The sequence below is a fragment of the Martes martes genome (assembly GCF_963455335.1).
Source record: "Martes martes genome assembly, chromosome: 9".
Taxonomy (NCBI): Eukaryota; Metazoa; Chordata; class Mammalia; order Carnivora; family Mustelidae; genus Martes; species Martes martes.
The window spans coordinates 41,877,304-41,902,055 of record NC_137896.1 but is presented as its reverse complement, the minus strand read 5'-3'; the positions used below and the strand labels follow the sequence as shown (position 1 = coordinate 41,902,055).

The following is a 24,752-nucleotide window of genomic DNA, read 5'->3' as shown; positions in this document are numbered from 1 at the left end:
ACAGATTTGTAAAGAAGCAATGTTTATTAGAACAAAAGGCCCCAAAACATGAAGACTTAGTGTGGAAAAAGTGAACTAAGTCAAATGTCCTCTGACTGCTCCCAGAATGCACTTCTCTACTCCATTTCATGGAAGTGTCACAATTTGGATGATTTATTTAGTCCTTGCTACCACGTTCACTCTCTCAAAGAGAGTGTAAGAGGTCAGGAGATTGTCCTGTACAGGCCTCAGAGTCAGGTTGGAGTGGCGGTTTGTAGTGGACAGATTTCATCCTCCTGTGTCTGCTGAGGTGGGACTTGTGGCTGAAGCCTTGGCCGCACGTCTTGCACACGTAAGGCTTTTCCCCCTGGTGTGTCACCTGATGTAAGAGGAGGTGTGCCTTCTGGATAGAGTCTTGGCCACACTCTCGGCACACACATGGCTTCTCTTCTGAATGTGCCCTTTTGTGTGTGATTAAAGCTGACTTGTTGCTAAAGCCCAGTCCGCACTGTCTGCACATGTAAGGCTTCTCCCTCGAGTGCTTCCTCTTGTGCCTGATGAGACCCGCCTGGTGACTGAAGCCCCGTCCACACTCCCTGCACACATACGGCTTTTCCCCTGAGTGTGTCCTCTGGTGTGCTACCAGGTTTGACTTCTGGCTAAAGCCTCGCCCGCACTCCTCACACACCATGGGCTTTTCCCCTGAGTGTGTCCTCTGGTGTCTGATGAGATTTGACTGCTGGCTGAAGCCTCGCCCACAATCCTTGCACACGATGGGCTTATCCCCTGAGTGTATGTTCTGGTGTCTGTTGAGGTGTGACTTCAGACTAAAACCACGCCCACACACCCCACACACGTAAGGCTTCTCCCCGGTGTGTGTCCGCCTGTGTGAGATGAGGGTTGAGTTCTGGCTAAAGCTGTGCCCACACACTCCACACACGTAAGGCTTCTCTTTGGAGTGTGTCCTCTGGTGGTTGACCAGGGTCGTCCTCTGCCTAAAGCAGCGCCCGCACTCCTTGCAGGCATAAGGCTTCTCCCCGGAGTGTGTTCTCTGGTGTGAGATGAGATTCGACCGGTCACTGAAGCCTAGTCCACAGTCACTGCACACGATGGTCTTCTCCTCTAAGTGTGTCCTCTGGTGTCTAACGACAGCAGACTTCTGGCTAAAGCCCTTCCCACACTCCCGACACACGTAGGGCTTCTCCCCCGAGTGTGTCCTCCGGTGTATGATGAGGTTTGACTTCTGACTGAAGCCTCGCCCGCACTCACTGCACATGTAGGGCTTCTCGCCTGAGTGTGTCCTCTCGTGGATGATAAGTGTTGACTTCCGGTTAAATCCGCGGCCGCACTCCCTGCACGTAATCGGTTTCTCCCCCGAGTGGGCCTTCTGGTGCCTGGCGAGGCTCTTCTTCAGGCTGAAGCCCTTCTCACACACCCCACACACATATGGCTTCTCCCCGGAGTGAATCCTCTGGTGACTGAGCAGGTTTGTCATCTTGCTGAAGCCCAGTCCACACTCTCTGCAGTTGACCGTTCCAAAGCCCAAGACTTCTATCCTCTTCAACAGTCTGTCTGCTTCCTCAGGGTTCCCCGTCGGAGTGGGGCTGGCTTCTATCTCCATGCCTCTGATGCCACTCCTAGAGCTGACTGACTGCCTTTGGGGTGGCCTAGAGAATGTCCCCGAAGTCCTCTTCTTTGTCTTGCCAAACAAAGGCTTGGTGACTTCTGTCTCTTGACCTTCTGCTTTATCACTCCATGGCTCTCGATCTGAGGCCTGCTGCTGTTGCTTCTGGTCCCCTGGGCACGGATCCCCTGGCTCGACGTGAGTTTCTGCACACAGGCACGTGAAGACCCACGGTGGATGATTACAAAGCATGTGCTGCATGTGGAATTTCTGACTGGAAAAATCCGAAGGGCAGAAAGGACAGAGGTGGAGTTCCGGCTTTGGTTCCGCTGCAGAAGGTAAAAGTCAGAGTTAGAACTGAGACTCAGTGGGGCAGCCTGAGGAAGTCTGCCCAGTCTGCTGTGGGACCCAATCCCCTGCTCTTCAAAATGCTGAAAACTTGACAGCTACCCAATCAAGAATTCATTTTTAAAATATTATTTATTTATTAACATATAATGTATTAATTGTTTCAGGGGTACAGGTTTTACACAATTCACAGTGCTGACCATAGCACATACCCTCTCCAATGTCCATCATCCAGTCACCCCATCCTTCCCGCCCCTTCCCCTCCAGCAACCCTCAGTATGTTTCCTGAGATTAAGAGTCTATTATGGTTTGTCTTAAGACTTCCTTTAAATGAAATGCTTTTCCCAGCCTCTTCCATTACAACCCAGAAAATCCACTCCCAAGCCTCTCCCATGTAGCCAGCTATAAAAATCACCACAGACAGTTTCAGCTCTTTTAAATAGGGCCACTAAGCAAGAGTACTCCCCGGCTACCGCAACTGTCTCCTCACCACCACGCACATGACAGAAACCGTGTCCGCAAGTATTTTCACTGACTGACAGAGATCTGACCAGAGGACCTGTATGGAAGTGTCAGGTCTTTCCCTATTTCCCCCTGAGAACAAAGGGACAGATGGAGAGAACAGTCATTCAGAATGGAGAACCCCTAGTCGTAGGAGGCAGCATAAAGATGGTTGAAGAGATCTTGTGTGAGATGCCTGGAGTTCCTCCACTCACTAGCACATATTTATTAGAGGATGACTTTGGGCCAGAATTTCTACGAGGTCACAGGTTTTCAGCAATGGATGACACAAACACAGTATAGTCCTCTACTCCCTTAAAGATGTTCCCTCCTGGGGCTCCTGACCAGTTTAAGCTCTGTTAATTTCCACAATTAATCTAAACAAAAATCTTCCCAGAAATCAGCACAGAAGCAGAAATTCCTTCTTATCGTACCTCATGTGCAGAAGATGCTAACACTGTATTATCACAGCTGGTTTTAGTCTCCTGAAGGCAATAAATGACCAAACAATTTGAGACACCAGGTAGTGATTGTACTAGACCAAGCTGAACACAATTTTCTTTTTTTTTTTTTTAATTTATTCATTTGTCAGAGAGAGTGAGCACAGGCAGACAGAGAGGCAGGCAGAGGCAGAGGGAGAAGCAGGCTCCCCGCTGAGCAAGGAGCCCGATGTGGGACTCGATCCCAAGACCCTGGGATCATGACCTGAGCCAAAGGCAGACGCTTAACCAACTGAGCCACCCAGGCATCCCTGAACACAATTTTCTTGATCAATGAACTTTTTTTTTTAAGATTTTATTTACTTATTTATTTGACAGAGAAAGACACAGCAAGAGAGGGAACACATGCACGGGGAGGAGAAGCAGGCTTCCTGCTGAGCAGGGAGCCTGATGCAGGGCACGGTCCCAGGATCCTGGGATCAGGACCTGAACTGAGGTAGACACTTAATGAATGAGCCACCCAGGCACCCCAATGAAGTGAACTTTTAAAAACCAACTGTATACACATCTATATTCCAGTATTCAATACAGAGTGTTATTGTATTTGGAGATAGGGCCTTTAAAGAGGTAATTAAGGTAAACCTTAATTAAGAGGCAATTTAGGTTAAAAAGATCGTGAGGGTAGAGCCCTCATACGATGTGAGTAGCATCCTTCCAAGAGGAGGCAGAGACAGCGAGGATGTGTATGCGTGGAGAAGCCACATGAGGACTTGAAGAGAGGGTGGCATCTGCAAGCCTGTCTTCTTTCTGTAGCTCACTGGGTTTTTTTCTTACTTTCTTGCTCAGTTTTTTTAAAATACAGTAACAGAAAGAAGCCCACAAGGGCGCCTGGGTGGCTCAGTCGGTTAAGCGTCTGCCTTTGGCTCAGGTCATGATCTCAGGGTCCTGGGACTGAGTCCCGAGTTGGACTCCCAGCTCAGCGGGGAGTCTGCTTCTCCCTCTGCCTCTGTGCCCCCTGCTTGTGCGCACGCACTCTCTCTCTCTCTCATTCTCTCATTTGCTATCTCTCTCACATAAATCTTTAAAAAGGAAAAAAAAAAAAGCCCATGACTGTGGAAGAGATCTGAGGGAAAGAGGTCAAACCCAGTGGGAGGAAGAAAGGCTTCTAGCAGACAGAGATGAGAGACACCAGGAAAGCCCTGCCCGCAGGGGAGGATGAAGGCCTAGAAGGGAGGCTATGCCAGGCAACAACCACAGTGCAGGAGGTCAGAAGAGCTGCCCTCTCTAGCACCGGGGTGATGCCTCATTCTCCCACACCCAGCTGCCCACAGCTCTGGGCTCTGTTTGCTCAGCACTCCCCACTCACCTGGACAGGTAGCTGGTGGGCATGTTCTCTCCTCTCTCCAGGTTTCCTTCCCTTGCTCCAGCTGGGTGATAAGTTTTGGCTTAGAAAATGGAATTCCTGCTTACAGGAAAGGAAAAAACAAGGTGGCTGTGGGTTAGGGGCAAAACAGCCAACTCAGAAAGCAAGATGGCTGCTTCAAGCATAGCCTGAAACACCCAGCAGCAAGAACGTGAGTCCTTAGAGATTCCGGGCTTACCCAGGGAGACCAGGTTGCTGTAGTTCTCCAGCATCACCTCCCTGTACAGGGATCTCTGAGCAGGGCTCAGCAGCATCCATTCTTCCTGGCTGAAATCCACAGCCACATCTCTGAAGGCCATGTGTGCCTGTAACAGAATACAGAGCCCTGCTCACTGGGGAGCCAGCCTCACCCATGACTCAGGCTGAGGGGAAGGGAGAAGGCTGCCCGGCGGGAGGCAGATGAGCTATCAAGATTCTGTCTTTGGGGCACATTGTGACTCAGTCAGTTAATCCTCTGACTCTTGATTTCAGCTCGGGTCATGAGATCGAGCCCCACATCAGGCTCCTCGGTCAGCAGGGAGTCTGTTTGAGATTCTCTTTCTCTCTCCTTCTGCCCCTCCCCCTGCTTATGTGCTCTCTCTGTCTGTCTCTGTCTCAGTCTCTCAAATAAATAAATAAACCTTAGGGGCGCCTAGGTGGCTCAGTCAGTTAAGCATCCAGCTCCTGATTTCACATCAGGTCATAATCTCAGAGTTGTGAGATTGAGCCCCGTATCAGGCTTTGTTGGGCGTGGAGCCTGCTTGGGATTCTCTCTCTCCCTCTCTCTCTGTCCCTCACCACACTCGTGTGTGCACACCTGTGTGCTCCCTCTCAAAATAAATCTAGCAAATCTTTAATAAATAAACCTTAAAAAAGGCGGGGGGGATTCTGCCTTTCATTGTGACCCTGATGCCATGTGTTCCAAGACCTTTAAACCTCTATTGCTAGCCAACCAACAACACTGTGAATCTATAGTCAAGATCTTGGGTGGGCTGTGTGAAGAGTATGTGCAAAAAAGAGTCCCTAACTTTCAGGAACTTCAAATCTAGGCAGACAGAAGAGCAAACAACATATAAAAATTAAACAAAAGTACAAACATAACAGACTTTTGAATTTTAAGAATTTAGAAAATGAAGTAATATATCAATCATGTTAGTATTGAATGAAGTATCTGAATGACCGGAGTTCATAAACTCAATAATGGCACAACCTAACTATAACTCAGTCCTTTCCCTAAATGCCATGGTCCCTTGGCCTCCTTGGGTCTGAGAGGCACAAGTGGGGAGCAATGAAGAGCATGGACTTGAGTGTACTGTCTGGGTTTGGGGTCCACCCCCGTGGTCAACCAGTGAAATGTAGATAATATATTAAATTTATGGCCCCACACTGTGGATGCTCAGGGTGGACCTTCTTGGCCACTCAACCTACAAATTTATCTCTACATTCATTCTCACCCTCCTGCCCAGTTTTACTCATCTGCTTAACTCTATTTCAAAATGGAGGGCACTGTGAAATGCAGACATCAGGAAAAGGGTCCTGAGGCAGCCCCAGGAACTTCTCTTAAGATGCACAGAAGTGGGACGCCTGGGTGGCTCAGTTGGTTGAGCAGCTGCCTTCGGCTCAGGTCATGATCCCAGCGTCCTGGGATCGAGTCCCGCATCGGGCTCCTTGCTCAGCAGGGAGCCTGCTTCTCCCTCTGCCTCTGCCTGCCTGTGCTTGCTTTCTCGTTCTCTCTCTTTCTGACAAATAAATAAACTCTTTAAAAAAAAAATTAAAACTTAAAAAAAAAATTATCTTTAAGATGCACAGAAGTGAGAAGAGGGAATGTTAGGTATTTCAGATGAAACATGTGGGGAGCAGAGAAGATGACACTGTGAGCAAAGGAAGAGAGGAAGCCACCACGTGAACAGGGAGGACAACCCAGGAGGAATAATATATTCCAACCAGAGGCGTGGAATGTAGCAGCCTACAGATTTTTAATTTTTATTGTAAAATATACCTAACAATTATTTTACTATTTTTACTGTTTCAAGTGTACATTTAAGTACATTTTAAGTGTATATTTCAGTAGCCTTAAGCACATTCATGTAGTTGTACAATCATCACGGCTATCCACCTCCATGACTTGTTCATCATCCCGTGCTGAAACTGTAACCATTAAATAGTAACCCCTCCTCCTCCCAAACCCTGGTACCAACCATTTTAGTTTCCATCTCTACGTATGTGATTATTCTACAAAGTACAAATATGTGGACTTATACAGTATCTGTCCTTTTGTGTCAGGCTAATTTCAAGGTTCATTCCTTTGGAAGCATGAACTCAGAATTTCCTCTCTCTTTGAGACTAAAAAACATTCGATTTTATGTATACACCATTCATCCATTGATGGACGTCTGGTTTGTATTCACCTTTTAATGACTGTGAATAATACTACCTTGCAAATTGGTGTATAATGAGCTGTTTGAGTCCCTGCTTTCAATTCTTTGGGGGTATATACCCAGAATTAGAATTACAAGACCAAATGGTAATGTCACATTCATTTTTTTTTTCCAGGAATCACTGTGTTCCCCAGCAACTGCATCATTTTACAACTCCACTAGTGATGCAAAAGGGTTCTAATTTTTCCACATTCTCACCAACACTTGTTGCTTTCTGTTTTGTTGTTGTTTGTTAACAGCCTTCTGATAGGTATGAAGTGGTATCTCATTGTGGACTTCATTGCATTTCTCTAATGATTAGTGATGATGATCATCTTTTCACATGCTTATTTGCCATTTAGATAACTTCTTTGCAAAAATATCCAAGTTCTTTTCTTTGTCCACTGAATTGAGGCGTTTCTATTTTTGTTGGGTTATGCTTCTTTATATATTCTGAATATTAGTCACTTCTCAGATCATTTATCAGATAAGTCATTTGCAAATATATTTGCACAGAAGTTATACATTTTGGTGAAGACCAATTTATCTATTTCTTCTTTTGTTGCCTGGGCTTTTGGTGTAATATCCAAGAACTCAACACTAAATCCAATTTCATGAAGCTTTCCTTCTATTTTTTTCTAAGAGTTTCATAGTTCAGTTCCTACCTGTTTAGGTTTTTGATCCATTTTGAGTTCATTTCTATGTATGATATGAGGTATGGGTCCAACTACATTCTTCTGCATGTATGCATACAGTTTCCCAGGACTATCTATTAAATAGTCCTGGGAAATTTGTTTCCACATTGAATGGTCTTGGCACTCTTGTCCCAAATCATTTGACCATATACATGAGGGTTTATTTCTGGGCTCTGTGGTCTATTCCATTACTCTGTAATTCTGTCTTTATCCCAGTATCACACAGCTTGGATGACTGTACCTTTGTAGTAAATTTTGAAATCAAGAACTGTGAGCCCTCCATGTTTGTTCTCTTTCAAGTTTGTTTTGGCTATTCAGAGTCTCTTGAGATTTCATATGAATTTTAAGATGAAGAGTTCTATTTCTGGGGGAAAAAAGTGATTGGGATTTTGGTAGGGATTACATCGAATTGATTTGGATCATCTTAGCAGTATTAAAATTTCCATCCACAAACATGGTGTCTTTCCATTGCTTTAAGTATTTCATCAAGGTCTTGTATTTTTCAATGTACAAATTTTTCACCTCCTTAAGTTTTTTAAAAAGTATTTTATTATTTTTGACACTACTGGAAGTAGAATTTTCTTAGTTTCTCTTCAGACTGTCCATTGTTAGTGTTGTAGAAATGCAGCTGATTTTTGTGTGTCAATTTTGTATCCTGCTATTTTGTTGAATTTGTATATTAGTTTTAGTAGGTTTTTTGAGTGTGTGTATCTGGAAACTTTTCTACATATATATACAGTCATGTGATTTGCCAATGTAATTTTACTTCTTCCTTTCTAATTAAAATGCCTTTAAAAAAAAAACAAAAAACTATTCTTGCCTACTTACTCTGGCTAGAACTTCCAATACTGTGTTCAGCAGAAGTGGCAGAAGTGGGTATATCTGTCATATTTGACTTACAGAAAAAGCTTATAGTCTTCTATCATGGAGTACGTTAGCTGTGAGTTTTTCATATTCGGCCTTTATTATGTTGAAGTAGTTTCCTTCTATTCCTAGTTTATTGAGTGTTTTTATCATAGAAGTGCAGGATTTTATCAAATACTTTCTGCATCAGTGCTCGCTTCGGCAGCACATATACAAATACTTTCTGCATCAGTTCAGATGAACATGGGGTTTTTGCCCTTCATCTGTTAATGTGGTATATATTTAGTGATTTCACATGTTGAACCATCCTAGCATTCTAGGACTAAGTCCCACTTGGTCAGTGGGATTCTTTTAATATCCTGTGTAATTCCATACAGTGTATAGAAATTTTTTACTAGTGCAGAAAACTGTATAATTCTTTTAATAGGCTGAATTTGGTTTGCTAGTATTATGTTGAGAATTTTTGCACCAGTATTCACAAGGGATACTGGCCTGCAATTTTCTTTACTGTCTTTGTCTGGTTTTGGTATCAAGGTGATGCTGGCCTCACAGAGTTAGCTAGGCAATATTCCTTCTTCATGTTCAGGATGGGAGGGGGAATGTTTGAGAATTGCCATTTTTTTCTTTAAATGCATGATAAAATTCACCAGTGAAAACGTCAGGTCCAGGGTTGTTCCAGGGCTGTTCTTTGTTGGGAGCTTTTAATTACTGATTCAATCTCCTTATTAGTCTATCAAGAATTTCTATTTCTTAATGATTCTGTCCTGAGGTTTTTTGTTTCTTTTTTAAAAAAATTTTATTTCTTTACTTGAGAGAACAAGTAAGGGGAGGGGCAGAGGGAGAAGCAGACTCCCTGCAGAACACGGATTCTGGTGTGGGACTCGGGATCATAACCCAAGCCGAAGGCAGATGCTTAACCAACTGAGCTACCCTAGCACCCAGGTGTTTTGTTTCTAAGAAGCTGTCCATTTCATCTAGGCCATCTGGTTTGTTGAGGCACAGTAGTTTATAACTCTCTCATATAATCCCCCTTATTTCTGTAGAATCAGTAGTAATGCCCCAGTTCATTTTTGATTTTAGTAATCTAAGGCTTTTTGTTTTCTCAATCAGACTAGCTAAAAGTTTTGTTAATTTTGGTAAACTTATCTAAGAACCAATTCTTGGTTCTTTGATTTTCTCTGTTATTTTTCTATCCTCTAACTTTGTTCTAATCTTGACTATTTCCTTCCTCTGTTACCTTGGGTTTAGTTTGTTCTTTTCTAGATTTTTAAGTTGTAGAACTATGTTGTTTCCTGGACATCTTTTTTTTTTACTTTTCCTTCTTTCTTTCTTTCTTTCTTCCTTTCTTTCTTTCGTTCTTTTCTTTCTTTTTTTTTTTTTTTTTTTTTGTGAGGGAAGGGTAAGAGAGAGAATATCTCAAGCAGGCTCCATGCCCAGCACAGAGTCCCTCATGGGGCTTGATCTCAACCCTGAGATCATGACCTGAGCTGAAATCAAGAGCACGACACTTAACCTACTGAGCCACCCAGGTACCCCTTCATATCCTTTTGTGTACATTCTACCTCTCTTTTCATTAGAGTTATCACAGTGATTACATTTAATACCCTAAAGTTGTAACACCCTAATTTGAATTGATATCAGCTTAACTTCTATAGTATACACAATTCTCCTATATAGTGCTGCCTTGACCTCTTGTCAGTTTTTAAAGTCATAAAATTACATCTCTATGCATTGTGTCCCAAAATACAGACTCACAATTGTGATTTCTTTAAGGCATTAATCTCTTAAATCATGCAGAAAACAAAAAGTGTAGTAAACCAAAGTGATAATAACACTAGCTTATATAACTGCTCACTTATTTACCTGCAGAATTTTATTTCTCCCTATAACAGCAGGTAACTCTCTAGTACCTTTCATTGCAACCCCAAAGACTCCCATTAGCATTTCTTGCAAGGCAAGTCTGGTGGCTGCAAACTATATGACCTTTTCTTTTTCTGGGAATGTCTTAATTTCTCCCTTACTTTTACTTTTTTGAAGGACAGTTTTGCTGGATATGGAATTCCTGGTTGACAATTTTTTCTTTCAGCACAGAATATATCAACCCATTGTCTTCTGGCTTCCAAAGTTACTGATTAGAAATCTGCTGACAGATTTTAGAGGACCCTTTGTATGTGACAAGTTGTTTCTCTCTTGCTGTTTTCAAGATTCTCTGTTGCCTTTGGCTTTCAAGTGTTTGGTTACACTGTATCATGGTGTGGATCTTTTTGACACTTTATCCTACTCGGAGTTTGTTGAGCTTCTTAGTTGCTTTTTATGTCTTCAGTCTCTTTATTTCTATTTCCATTTTGTCCTAACATAATTTTCTTGATTTTGTTTATGTCTTCCTTTGGCTCAGAGAATCTCTAAGACATCTGTTTTAAAGTCATTGTCTAGGAAGTCCCACCACCTGGCCTTTATCAGGGATAGTTTCTATTGATTTATGTTTTCCTCTGAATGGACTATATTGTCCTCTTTTTTTGATGCATCCTGATTTTTTGTGGAGAATTGCGTATCTGAATCTTATAATATGGCAACTCTGGAACTCACACTCCCCAGTATCTACTGGGCTTTAAAACTGTTGTAGGCTGTTTGTGCTGGGATTCAGCCTGAGGTGTAAACTTAGGGTTTTCTCAGGTCTTTCTTATGCTTTTCTGGTCCTTTGCCTTTCCATGGGTATGCATGGTAACTTTCTAAATCCCCTATATATGCAGTTGTTTTGGATGTTTGAGTCCTGAAATGTCTGACAAAAAAGGCGAAATGGGAAAAAATAAAGGGAAAGAAACTTCCCAGGATCTGGTTCTTTATATTCTGTACTTTAGCCAGTGGAGTTGTAACAACGGTGGCTCATTTTTGTAATGAGAAGCTGCAATCGTGAATCAGAACACAGATCCTCAATATTTGGGAAGACAAGGTCCTTAACTGCCCAGACTGACTTCTACAAGCTGTGTGCGAACTGCTTCAGGAACAGACGCACGGCTTTCTGCCACAGGGATGGGGTGGGTGATGGGTACTGCACTAAGGGCTGGAACCGACGGTTCCAAACCTTCCTTTGGAAGCTGTAACCATTCAACTAGACTCCAGAGTTCCAAAATAGTTATATCAGAAAGATTTTGCCAATAAAATTGTTGCCTAGGTAGGGAGACAGATTCCTGGTGCTTCCTACTTCATTATTTTCCCTGACATCACTCTCAACTTGTAAAAAAGTTTTAAAGCTGAACAAGGGAATGGGACTCTCTCCTATACGAACTTTGTGTTGCTTAGAGTCAGCCACTTGGTGAGTGACTTAAGTCACAGGTGGAACAGGCTTCAGGTAAGATAAGTCAAACCTCCAGGACTAGAGCTAGACTCTACCAGGTACCAACAAGACAGCCAGGTTAAGAAAATGTGTCTACTCTGAAACAGCCAGTGTGGAAATACAGAAAACACTCACCATTACCCTGGCTTTCCGGGACCCTGTGGCCATTTTTCCTGGTATCCCTAAAGAAGGATGATATCTCAGAAGGCAGATCTGGGTAAGGAAAACAGAAATGAAAGCGTGTCAGGTGGAAATGCTCTCCCCATGAGTGAGGCAAGACCTGCCTCAGTTGGGGGACAGGTGTTATGATGGGGAATGTTGCCAGGCTGATTCTCAACTAGGGCTCTGGAAAAAGGTCCAGAAAGCCAGGCCTTCAACAAGTTCAGTTCCAAACTCCTGATCACAACAAGTTGAATGTAAAAGGACATTTTTTTTTAAAAGATTTTATTTATTTATTTATTTATTTGTCAGAGAGAGAGAGAAAGAGAGAGAGCACGCACACAAGCAGGCAGAGTGGCAGGCAGAGGTGGAGAGAGAAGCAGGCTCCCTGCCAAGCAAGGAGCCCAATGCGGGACTCGATCCCAGGACCCTGGGATCATGACCTGAGCTGAAGGCAGTGGCTTAACCAACTGGGCCACCCAGGTGTCCCTAAAAGGACATTTTTGAGGCCATTTACTTGGCAGTAGATAATGTTAAATGCAGCATTATGAATTTGAGGGGCTGTGAAAATGGTATTCTGGTTGTTTTTCAAAGAAATACATATTGAAGTATTTATAGATGGAAATGATTAAAAACATTTCAGAAAAAAATGAGACAAAAACATGAAACAAGACTGCAACATGGTGATGACTGTTAAAGCTGGGGCTTTATGATACTATTGCTGCTGCTTTTGAACATGTCTGAAATTCTTCCATTAATAAAAAGTTATTTTAAAACTCTTAACCAGCAAAAAAACTTTCACAATACAATAAAATGTTAAGAAGCATAAAATCAAGATGATGTACATAAGGATGGTCATTATGCTGTTGTTTCTTTAATAATTGAGATTTTTCAGTAAAAAAGATTTTTCAAAAAAAAAAGGTAAATTTTTCATTGGATAGCTAGGATAGAAAAAAAATTGTGTTGAGAACAAAATATTGTGGAATCAAAAGTAATAACCAAGGACAGATATTGGCAAGAATGAATTAACAATCTTAAATAACAAATTATGACAACTCAGGTTAAATAAATATTAAGACTTGGACGAAGTGGTCAAGAGAGAATGAAATAAAGTGGCAAATCACTCATAAGGGAAGTAAAAAAAAACATTTTTCAGGAAATTTATTTTTGTGGTTTAATTTCATTCTATTTAATTATACATGCGATTAACATCTCTGTTAGTGTTAGAAAGAATCTAAAGTAGTTTGAAGATAATAAAGGAGAAAGTTTAGTTCTCTTTCTGGACTCTGCCCCAGCTCACACCTGGGTAACTGCTCTTAACTATTTAATGAGTGCTCTTTATCATTTTTTTTTCTCTTCATTTTCATTTGTATTTAGGTATATGTGTAAACAATTTTACTTTCCTATAAGTAAAACACATCTGTATTCTGACTTATTTGTGTTAAATGTCTTGGGGCTATGTGTACACCAATACTCACAGACCTAACTCCATTCTTCTTATTTAAAAAAAATTCTTTTTAATTCCATTCTTTTTAATAATTGTTATACTATGTCCATCAGCCGACCACATTTTATTTAACAAAGTATTCCTCTGTCAATGAACAGACTGTTGTATTTATCACCAATCAAAAGGTTATAAGCAATACCTTTCTGCAAACACATCAGTCTTTCCGTATGAGTGCTAACGGAGTGGAATTATTGGGCTTAATATTGAACATATGCTTACACTGCCAAACTGCTCTCCAAAGGCCGACCAACTCACAATGTCACATATAACGGCCACATATATGGCTGTTATATGACCACATAATGGCCATATATAACTGCGCCTTTCCACACTTTTGATAACACTTGATTCATCCAAGGGAGTCTTCAGGTAAGAGGCCTACAGGAAACCAGTTTTACACATGGAAGAGCTTGGGGAATTCTATAGCCATGAGCTTTATGTGAGGATCTACTGGAAGATGAATATTAAACATAAGACAAGACAGGGGAAATCAGCTGAAGAACTGATATTGAGCATTTAAGATACATAACCTTAGATCTAGCACTACACGGTGGGTAAGAGAGCAGGGAAGAAAAATATATACTAATGGTATATGGCATGTGTCCTCATCAAGTAGAAATGCCACTAAAATGGGAGAAGAGACAAGGGAAGGGGAAAGTAGAGAAGGTTTACTGAAGGTTGCATTAGGTGGGAGTTAGAGGGAAAACACAAATGAAGTCACAGAATTTCTAAAAATAACAGAAAACACTGTGGATGTGTGGGATTCATTTGAAACAGTGAGGTAAGGGAAATATACAGCTTTAGATATTTTAATAAAGATAAAAACAGAAATTGATGAACAGAAAAAAGCGTAATAAGTGAAATCCTAATTTCTTAAAAAATTGGTGAAATAAACAAAGCTATCTTAAGAGAAAACATAAATATTGAAAATAAGAAACCACAAAGGGAAAATGCCAGTTTTTGAACTGTCAAAGTACTGCATTAAAACAAACAACCATTTTCACTTGCCTTCTACTCCAGAAAGTAGGAAAAAAAACAAAAACTGAGAAAAAAAGAGAAGAAAATGTTTTTTGTTTTTTTTTTTAAGATTTTATTTATTTATTTGACAGAGGGAGAGAGATCACAAGTAGGCAGAGAGGCAGGCAGAGAGAGAGGGGGAAGCAGGCTCCCCGCTGAGCAGAGAGCCCGATGCGGGGCTCGATCCCAGGACCCCGAGATCATGACCTGAGCCGAAGGCAGAGGCTTTAACCCACTGAGCCACCCAGGTGCCCCAGAAAATGTTTTTTAAAAGAATAAGAAACAGTACATTAAAACAGTACCAGTAGATTCTGATACTGAGAACAGCTTGTATCAAACTAACCCTCTTACTAATAACTATACACCCTAGTGAAAACATAAAAAACAACTATTTGAAGATACTGTAGCCAAAAGCAGCGCGTAACTGAAGGGGGAACAACCTTGAAAGAAGGGACACACTCTGTGTGAGACCTGTATTTAACTCATTTTTCAGAGGAGGGCACTCCCTAGTCCAAGTGGCACATGAGGAACAACAGATCAAGAGTCTGTGACTTATCGACTTCCTGGAAACCTAATGGCGAAAGCCTAGAAAAGTGGGAGCAACTAAGGATGGAGCCTCAAATCTACACACAAGCACCTCCTAAAGTCGGCTGAATACTTTGGCTGAATGCAGAAGGCAAGACAACAAAAAGCTCAAGTGGTTAACAATGGATAGAAGGTGAACAGAGCTGTTCAGGCGGGTGCTACTGTTCACAGGTGAGACTGAGTTTAAAGCTTGAGTCCAGTCATGTCAAAGATTGCTCAATACCTTAGATAAGCCTCTACTGAAACACAGGTCATTTACACAAAACATACATCCTTTGAGCATACCTTGACAGAAGACATTCTAAAATCAAATTAACTGTGAATAAATTATCTATTTTTAAAAAAGCAAAAAATAGAGGTGCCTGAGTGGCTCAGTTGGCTGGGCGTCTGCCTTTGGCTCAGGTCGTCATCCTCAAGTCCTGGGATTGAGCCCTGCATTGGGTTACCTCCTCCATAGGGAGTCTGCTTCTCCCTCTGCCTTCTGCTCTCCATGCTTGTGCTCTCACTCTCTCTCTTTCACTCTTGTTCTATCTCAAATAAATAAATTAAATTTAAAAAGCAAAAAATTAAAAAATGTTAAAAAAAAGCATAAAACATGAAACCAGTGACATATCTCCTATACTTCCAACATTAAGCCATCAGAGAGTAGAAGAGCAGCTCAGGGAGGAAAACTAATGAAAGAGAAAAGAGAGGAACTAAGAGATGATTTAAAGTTGATAAAAAACAACCATCAGAAAAAAAAAATAAATAAATAAAGCTACCATACATGAGAAAATGCTGAAAAGGTGTACTGATAGGTCAGAGCACTTATTACAGGGATGGGACTTTAAAAGTGTAGGCAGAATGAGCACAGAAAGTCCTGGAAAGGGGAAGCTCCAGGGGGAAAGGGGGTGACAAGCAAGGAAAAGGCACCTTTTGGAAACTCCAAGGTAAAGGGAAAAATAAGCAAGGGGGAAATACAGGGTCCTGCAAAACAGAAGAGAATTTTAAAAAAGAACATATAATCTCTCTTCCTCCTGCAATCCAGCAAAGAAATCATACCAGTTACACCAACAGAAGAGTCTTCCTAAACTAGGAAACTTCAAAAACATGAGAATCTGACAGTTGTCTACAGAAATGCAGATATGCAGTCCTCTTCTATAGAAAACCAAAACAGAAAATGAGAATCCAAAGTTCAGCTAAAGAAAATTCTACAAACAAAAACAAAAAACAAAAAGGAAAAAGAAGAAAAGGAAAGAGAAAAAATAGTGATGGAGAAAAAGTCACAACAAAACACTATAAGCTGAATTCAATATCCTCAAACATAAGGAGAAATCATCTTGAATCAAAAATTCAAATTTGTAACTATGTTGAGGAAATGGATAGACTTAAACTTACTGGGATAATCATTTCCCAACAAATACATGTATCAGGTCATTATGTTGCACACCTTGAATTAACACAATGTTACATGTCAATTATATTTCAATAAAACTGGAAACAAAATTCAAAAGCTAAACAGAAACGGGCAAAAAAATAAAGTAACAAAATGAGTGTTGACTGAAGTTCAGAAAGAAATGAAACAAAGTTACAAGACAGACACAAATAGATTGAAATGAAAACAGGATGGGTATTGAAGTGTAGCAGGAAAACCACTTAAGAGAATAAAAATGAAATAAAGGACAGGCTAGGGAGAAAGTGGTTGAAATGGAAATTAGACCCCACCCCCCCCCAAAAAAGAGTATCACCCATATCACTGTAGTTCCTGAAGAAAACAAAAAAAGGAAACAATATTTAAAACTATAGTCCAAGAAAACTTCAAGAATAAATGACCTGAATATGAAGGACCTACAGAGTACCAGGAAGCTTATTGACGACCACCCCCTTCAAGAGATCTACTAGAAAAGCTATCAGACCTTTAAGAACAAGAATCCTAAGTTATCCTAGGCAAAAAAATATACCAGACTTCCATCAGAATTACCAAAATCATCAACTCTCATGCACTGCTCAGAATACAAAATGGTGTGGTCACTATGGAGAACAATATAGTGGTTGCTCAAAAAATTAAGAATAGAATCATTATATAATCTACCAATTCCACTTCTGGGGATATCCCAAAAGAACTGAAAGCAGGGACTACAAGAGATATTTCTGTTCTGGGAACCATCATTGAAAGCAAGGCAACAGCAGAGCCACATTTACAAGAAACTCAAAAGGAAAGACATTATGACCCAAAGATTTCATATTCACCCAAGGGATTCTTCAAGTAAGAAGCCTCTAGGAAACCACTTTTACACATGCAAGAGCTTGGGGAATTCTATAGCCTTGAACTCTTTGTGAGGAATCTGCTGGAAGATGAATATTAAATATGATCAGGACAGGGGAAACCAGCTAAAGAACTGATGGTGAGCACTACACGGTGGGTAAGAGAGCAGAAAAATATATACTAATGGTATATGGCATGTGTCCTCATCAAGTAGAAATGCCACTAAAAAGGGAGAAGAGACAAGGGAAGGGGAAAGTAGAAAGGTTTACTGAATGTTGCATCAGGTGGGAGTTAGAGGGAAAACACAAATGAAGTAACAGATTTCTAAAAATAATAACGAAAACACTGTGGATGTGTGGGATTCATTTGAAACAGTGAGGTGAGGGAAATGTACAGCTTTAGGTATTTTAATAAAGATAAAAACAAATTAATGAGCAGAAAAAAGCATAATAAGTGACATCCCATTTCTGTAAAAAATTAGTGAAACATGGTTGACTCAAGAAAAGAGAAAACATAAATACTAAAAATAAGAAACAACAAAGGGGAAATAACTACTGAATCACTAAAACACATTTTTAAAAAAGTCATATAAGAATATTTTTCAAACCTCTATAAAAAAATGTGTATGCCTAGATGAAATGCATAACTTCTAAGGAAATGTAACTGACCCTTGATGATCACAAGGGAATTTCACCAAACTTTCAAACCAGATAGTCCCAATGCTCTGAACACTGTCTCAGAGCACTGAAAAATGGAGGGAATGTCTTTATTCTTTTTATAAAGCAACTCTAATGTTGACTCCTAAACTTGATGGCAGTTTAAAAAACTGAAAATTCATATCACTTATGAATACTGAAGCAAAATTCTAGAAATATCAGCTAAGAGACTCCCAACATGATAATAAGAAAATATTTCACCAAGACAAAGTGGGATTCCCAGAAATTCAAGACTGGTACAATATTAGGAAATCCAGTACTATTAATACACCATTTAATCAATTAACCAATTAATCTGAAGAGAAAAATCAAGTGTTTTTATGTATGCTGAAATATTTTCTGACAAAACTCAACACCCATTCCTTATTAAAAAAGAAAACAACTCAAGAATATAAGATTGATGGATTTTCAAAACTTTTTATTTTGAACTAATTTTAGTCTTACACAGAGTTGCAAAAATATCATTTCTCATATAACCTTCACCCAGCTTTCTCTAATGTTAACATCTTAGAAAACCATAGTACAATGATCAAAAGCAGGAAATTGGCATTGACTAAACCACAGTACTTAATCAAATGTTGTCAGTTTCTCCACTAATGTCCTTTTTCTGGTCCAGGATTCAAATGAAGTTCCCATATTGTATTTAGTTGCCAGGTATGTTTAATTTCCTCCAATCTGTGACAGTTCCTGTCTTTTCTTGTCTTTCGTGAACTTGACACTTCTGAAGGATATCCCTCAATTTTGGGCTTGTCAGATGTTTTTTTCATGATTAGAAGGAGGTTAGTTCATTTCTGGCTAGATTATCTCAGAAGTGATGTCATGTCCTTTTCAGTGCACTGGTATCAAGGGGTTGATGATACTGTTCTGTCTCATTACTGATGATATTAACCTTGATCTTGATCACTTGGTTAAGGCGATGTCGGCTGGGTTTTTACAATTAATAAATATCTTGGGAGAGATACTTTGAGATTATACAAATACCCTGATTCTCTTCAAACGTACACTCACTAATGTTAGCATGCATTTTTGGGAGGTTTCAATAATAGTTATTATGGTGGTATTTACCAAATGATGAGGTTCTATCTTCCTTTTTAATTCTAAATTCATTAATTGTTCTGTAAGCAAGAGCTATCCCTTCTCCCCATTCTTTAAATTTATTCAATTCTTTATATCGGTATGGATTCACATCTTATCCCATGGGTTATAATAGAATATCATCACTATTTGGCTGCTGAAATTATTCCAGCTTCAAACACTGGGAGCTCCTTCAGGTTGGCCTTGCTGCTGTTTTGCCCAATCAATGTGGCCCAAGTGACACTCTGTCAGTTACAGATTTATGTCTTAAGAAGACCAGAGAACTTACGATATAGGGAGGCCCAAGATAACCATGTCAGAACTTCAAGCCCTCTGCCGGAGAGACCATGCAGAGACAGAGGCCCTGATACTACATGGAGAGAGTGAGGCCCAGCTGTCCCAGCTGACCCCAGCCTTCTAACCAACTCAGAAAGGGCCAAATATATGAGGGAACCATTTCTGAAGTTCTAACCCAAGCAAGGCCCCAAGGGACTGTGGCCACAGACAGATCTGTAACACACATAGCAGAAGAACCACAAAGCTGATCCCAGTAAACCCAAAGAATTGTGAGCAATTATAACATGCTGATTCCTCTGAGCCACTAAATTTTGGGGTGGTTTGTTCTGTAGCAATCAAAAATCAGAACCCTTCCAGACATGCCGTGCCTTCTCCCTAAACTTTCTTAATGACAGAAGCACCTTCCCTCTTGCCCACGTGCCCTACTCAGGCACCAGGCCTACTTCCCCACTTGCCACAGAAAGCCCGTTACCAATGCCAACTGATTCTCCCTCTGAGAACCCTCTCAATTCCTCCCCACTCCCATACCCGCTGGGGGAGAAGGACAATGGCCAGAGATCCTCCTGGTAGGGTCTGCAGATCCTCTCCCAGCATCCCACTCAGCCTTATCCATTCTTCCCAGAATTAGGTCTGTGTATATATTGGCTGGATCATTCATTCAGTCAGTAAAATATTTATTAAGCTTCTACTGTATAATAGGCACTATTTTAGACACTGGGGATACAAAAGTGAACAAAGACAAAAAACATCTGGCCTCACTGACATGGAAGTCCAGAGGAGGAAGACGAGCATACTAAATTAATGAGTAAAACACACAGTACACCAGGAAATGATGAGTGAGATGAAGACCAATACAGGAGGGAAGGAGAAAAGTTAAGAGAAGCAGGGTGGGGTTTGGGAATTTTTAAAATTTATTTATTTAGTCATTTATTTAATTGGGGGGGATTAGAATTTTAAATAGTGGTTAGGCATGGGCTCTCTGAAAAGGTGACGGAGTTAACATCTAAAGCCTGTGAAGGAGTGAGCCATGTGGGTAGCTTTGAAAAGAGAGAGTTCACTGGGGCTGGTATGCTGAGCATCGCAGACAACAGCCAGCACACGGTCAAAGTACAGAGTTCACTGTGGCTGGTGTGCTGTGCTTGAGACTGAGTGGGAGAAAGTTCCTTTCCACATGGGTGGAGAGCAAATGCAGCTTTGTAGGATACTGGGTCTGACTCTGCCCGAGATAAGAAGCAACTAGAAGGTTTTGGGCAAATGCATAACATGATCTGATTGACATTTTAAAAGATCCCTCTGGTTGCTGTACTGGCTAATATATGTTAGGGGGATGAAGGAAGATGCAAAGAGATCATTCAAGGGCTATGATCACCCAGGTGAGTCAGGAGACATGGTGGTGGTTTTGGCCACGACGGAAGCAGCAGAGGTTGGAGACTGTTAAGGGTCCAGATTTGCTTACTGGGGATGGGGTATGAAAGTTAAGAATGACTCCAAGGTTTTGAGCCTGAGCAATCTGAAGGAAGGAGATGTCATGTCTCTGCTCCCTATGAGAGCTAAGCTCTCTGAGAAAGTGCTCTATATTCTTTAGGGGTAGAGCATGTTTGGGGGAGGGGATCAGAGTTTGTTGTTGGACACATTAGGTTTGGGATGCCAAAAACATATATCCATAAGGAAATTCTTTTTTTTTTTTTTAAAGATTTTATTTATTTATTTGACACAGAGAGATCACAAGTAGGCAGAGAGGCAGGCAGAGAGAGTGAGAGGGAAGCAGGCTCCCTGCTGAGCAGAGAGCCCGATGCGGGACTCGATCCCAGGACTCTGAGATCATGACCTGAGCCAAAGGCAGCGGCTTAACCCACTGAGCCACCCAGGTGCCCCCCATGAGGAAATTCTAGGTAGACAGTGGGAGATTGGAATCTGGGGTGAAAGGCCTAGGTCTAGGCTGAACCTCAGAGAGATGGCATTTAAGACCTTGAGAGGAGATGGGGCCACCACAGAGATGGTGTGACTGGAGAAGATGAGAGGTCCAAGAGCAGTGGGAATTTGGGACAAGAGAAGCTGGGAGAGGGACAGGAGGAACAGCCTATGAGGTAGGAGGAAAACCTGGAAACCAGGAGCCACCACATGAAAGGATATTTTAAGGAGAAGAAAGTACGATGCAACAATGTAAAATGTTGCAGAGAACTGACTGGCATTAGCCACAAGATGCCCACCCTCAATGAGAATGTTTTTCAGTGGGTAGAACTGAAAAGGCCTCAGTGGAATGTTTAAGAGATGAAGGAAGGATAGACATGAAGACAGCCGCAGAGGCAATTTTTTCAAACTCAGCTCTAATGGAAACGAGACAAAGAGTCACTGCCACTGCTCTGCTCCCCCCTGCCCTCAGATCAAGGCCACCCTCATCAACTTGTCATTTAGGGCTCATTCCAACAACGCCCTACCCACGCCTTTCCAATCAGCCACCTCTCCCCCACCCCCAAATGTCCCTTCCAACCAGTAACGACGACAACACATGTCTTCACACTACATCATCTGCTTAGCCTAACCAGGTGCCAGGTATTTGATCGGTGACTCAAGAGAAGGATGAGGTACCTAATCCAGCAGGACAGCTGGACAGTCACAATGCAGCTTGAGAGCCCAAGAGTCCTGATCATGTGTGTTCTGATGCTGACAAGGACACACTGGAATCCAGGAATGCTCTGCAGTGGGATTGCATCTGAGCTCAATCAACAGAGTTTCTACTGAAGCAGAGAGGCATGGAGAAATCAAAAGAGTCACAAATGAGGACACAAGGTCTGAAGAACAGTCCTTGTGAAAACTGTCACCTTGTTTTCATGCAGATGGGACACTGCGGGGCACAAGATACCTAAGTTGAGCAAAGGAAACCCACTGAGGTTCAGCATGCAAATGGGGAGGGGTCCCCACCTGAAGCTGGACTGTCAGGAGCCCAGCAGTCCTCTCTTTGCCCACCAGGCAGTCCTCTCTTGGCAGGCAGGGGCTGCAGAAGGCAGATCAAAAATAAAAAAGGTTCAGAAGAGTTACTGGAAACCCTCAAGTTGCAGTAGGGTAGGGCCTCCTCCTTAAAGGAATGGACCTATCACAGAAGACAAGACTGTGGGTAGCTTGCTGGGAACACAGCCTGCCCTGACATGCCGCTGACACTGAGCATGAGCAGAGCTGATCCTCCCTCACCTTTGTTCTTAGTAAGAATAGTATTTATCCAGCGCACTAAATATACACCAGCGACTGTTCCAGGCACTGTAGGAGTTTCACCTCATCCTCCTCACCCAGTGAAACACAGTTTCTTATCTTCATTTTACACATAAGAAAACGAAGACACAGAGAGGTCAGTGTCTTGCCCAAGGTGGCACAGCTATGACAGCCTGGATGAGATCTGGCTGTAGAGGTCATATTCTTAACCAGTAAGGGCGGTGATGGCGAATCTCTGTGGGTTCTAAGGATTCTCAGTGTACCCCTCATGGGAAGAAATCAAAACCGGTCATAAGGTGATAAGCACTGAATTTGAGTAATGGGTCTATGGAGTTTTATCTACTTCTGACTGAAATTTCTCCAACATAAAAAGTTAAAATGGACCTTCAAATGCTACACCAGAGGTGTGGGAATCTGTGATTCCTGTGGTCAGTGAGGATCCTGGGGACTCTGAAAAGCTTGCCTAGTGCACCCTAACCCGACCTCTTCCTCCAAGGCCGGAACCCTGGGGCGACCAGCCAAACTGAGGGCGTAGGATCGCGCCAAAATGGCCACTCCACACCCAGTGCAACTCGGGCACGTCTGGCCAAGCCAGCCTGCCTGTCGCCCCGCCTCGGCAAAGCTGAGGGGTAGATGGACCCCCAAAAAGAGGCGATCAACATCCACCCACCGAAACCCCGGACACATGGCCCCAGGGACGGCTCCCACACCACTACCTAGGAAATAACAACCCCCAAAAGCCTACTTACTGAACTGTCCGCAAACCCGGGAAGTTGTGACATTAGCGAGCCCTCTCTCAACACCGCGATTTCGGCAAAGGCCGAACCTGTCCCCACCCGCAGAAACCCTTGGACGAAAGGCCCAAGCCCAGGACCCACTACCACTGGGCTTTGCCGCTGAGCTTCACCCACGTTCCTCGGAGATGCGCGCCCACAGCCCCCAAAATAAGACATCCGGGAGAGCACGGCCTGAGCCACGACAGCGTGTCCCCACCACTACCTCCTCTCCCCGCCATCTGCACCGTCCCCAGCCTCAGCCCATAGACCAGCCTTTTAGGACCTACCTTGCTGCGCCAGGAAGGGCACAGTTGCCTCAAGGATCCCGCGGGAGCCTCACTCACCAGCGCCACCAAAGAACAAGGGGTCACTCCAGCCACCAGCTGGGGACCTACTTCTGTACGGTGCCGGGACTACACTATCCAGCATCCTCGGCGTGGGGCTGGGACCACGCCTCCCAGGATGCTCCGCGCAACCAGACGCGCACTGACAACCCACAGCTCCCAATGGCCTCCCAGGGAGACAATTCTGGGTAACGTGCCCCGGTCATTAGAGATTGAACACTGCGGCACCTGGATCCTCGGTATTTTTAAAACCACGTTCACAAAACATGTACAGGGTCCCGGGTGAAGCTTCTCGCCCTGCCGTGACCGTTTCTCTAACGCTTCCGCCTCAAAGACTACACTGCCCAATGCCCCCTGCAATGACTTCCGCATCCGGGGCCGGCCCGCCTACCGGCCGGCGGAAATGACGCATCACGGGCAGTTTTGGCTTGGCTTCTGGGATTGGCGGGGGTCAGCGGCAGTCGGGAGGTGAGGTTGCGGTTCTCCAGTGGCGGTGTTGCACACATTGTCCCGGGTTCCGTGAACGACCGGCATGCGTGGTCTCTTCTCGCTCACATGCCCTTTTAACTGTATTGAGGTCCATGGAGAGAGCGAAGCTGAAAGACGCAGAGCAGTCTTCCTGAAGTCTCCCATTTCGTGCGAGGTAGACCCGGGTTCTGAACACACGCCCTCAACCCGAAATATTCACTGCGGGGTCCCTGAGATCTTTTTCCTCTGTTGGAGTCCCCAGAGTTTAGGGCAAACTCTCACTTGTCTGCTGGGGAACAGGTACCTCACTCTTTGACCGTAGCTTGGAGTAGAGCCCGCCTTCGGCTTGGCTCTTTGGATCTTTGTTTCGGGCTGTGGTTGCGAACAGGGTTGCGTTGGCGCCCATCAGAAACACCCCAATCGAGAAGCTGGAGAATAAGCCCCACTACAGTCGTGGGAGGGTGTTTCCACCCGGGCACCCTCTCACTTGTCTTTACCTTCCTCAGATAGGCTTTCAGAAATTCAGTTCTCTAGGACGACCCAAGAAAACGTCCACGTGGGCTGAACTAGGGAGAAAAAAAGACTAAAATTACTTCTTAGCTTTTGGGAAATGAATCTATTCCCTTCTTTTGCCCCGCTGCCTTGTTCATAGTTCATCCCTGGCTCTGGAGAAGCGCCTAGTCTTAATTGGAGCCCTCTGTTGACAGTTCCTCTCTTCCCCACCCGTGACTTAGGCACCAAGAAATTAGCTGT

At 42.8% G+C, this 24,752-nt stretch overlaps 1 protein-coding gene across 3 annotated transcripts; it reads right to left on the bottom strand.

The window, feature by feature from the left end:
- Positions 1-23,883, bottom strand: ZNF133 (zinc finger protein 133). 3 transcript variants are annotated; one of them, XM_080814380.1, is made up of 6 exons: positions 23,475-23,593; positions 22,127-22,199; positions 11,740-11,817; positions 4,494-4,620; positions 4,259-4,354; positions 1-1,932 (listed from the first exon to the last, which is right to left on the bottom strand). In XM_080814380.1, exons 3-6 carry the CDS (start codon positions 11,770-11,772, stop codon positions 185-187), a joined length of 2,004 nt encoding a protein of 667 aa, XP_080670506.1. In that variant the 5' UTR covers positions 11,773-11,817; positions 22,127-22,199; positions 23,475-23,593; the 3' UTR covers positions 1-184. The 3 variants fall into 3 exon arrangements, with proteins under 3 accessions (XP_080670506.1, XP_080670505.1, XP_080670507.1); XM_080814379.1 differs by lacking the exon at positions 22,127-22,199 and having other exon boundaries at positions 23,475-23,883; XM_080814381.1 differs by lacking the exon at positions 11,740-11,817.
- Between the last annotated feature and the right edge of the window lie 869 nt (positions 23,884-24,752).

Excerpts from the sequence above, each read along its gene's own strand:
- ZNF133 (XM_080814379.1), bottom strand. The coding sequence starts at position 11,772 with ATGGCCACAGGGTCCCGGAAAGCCAGGGTAATG. Across the intron at positions 4,355-4,493 it reads CAGCAACCTGGTCTCCCTGG|GAATTCCATTTTCTAAGCCA; the intron begins GTAAGCCCGGAA and ends TCCTGTAAGCAG. Across the intron at positions 1,933-4,258 it reads CCCACCAGCTACCTGTCCAG|CGGAACCAAAGCCGGAACTC; the intron begins GTGAGTGGGGAG and ends TACCTTCTGCAG.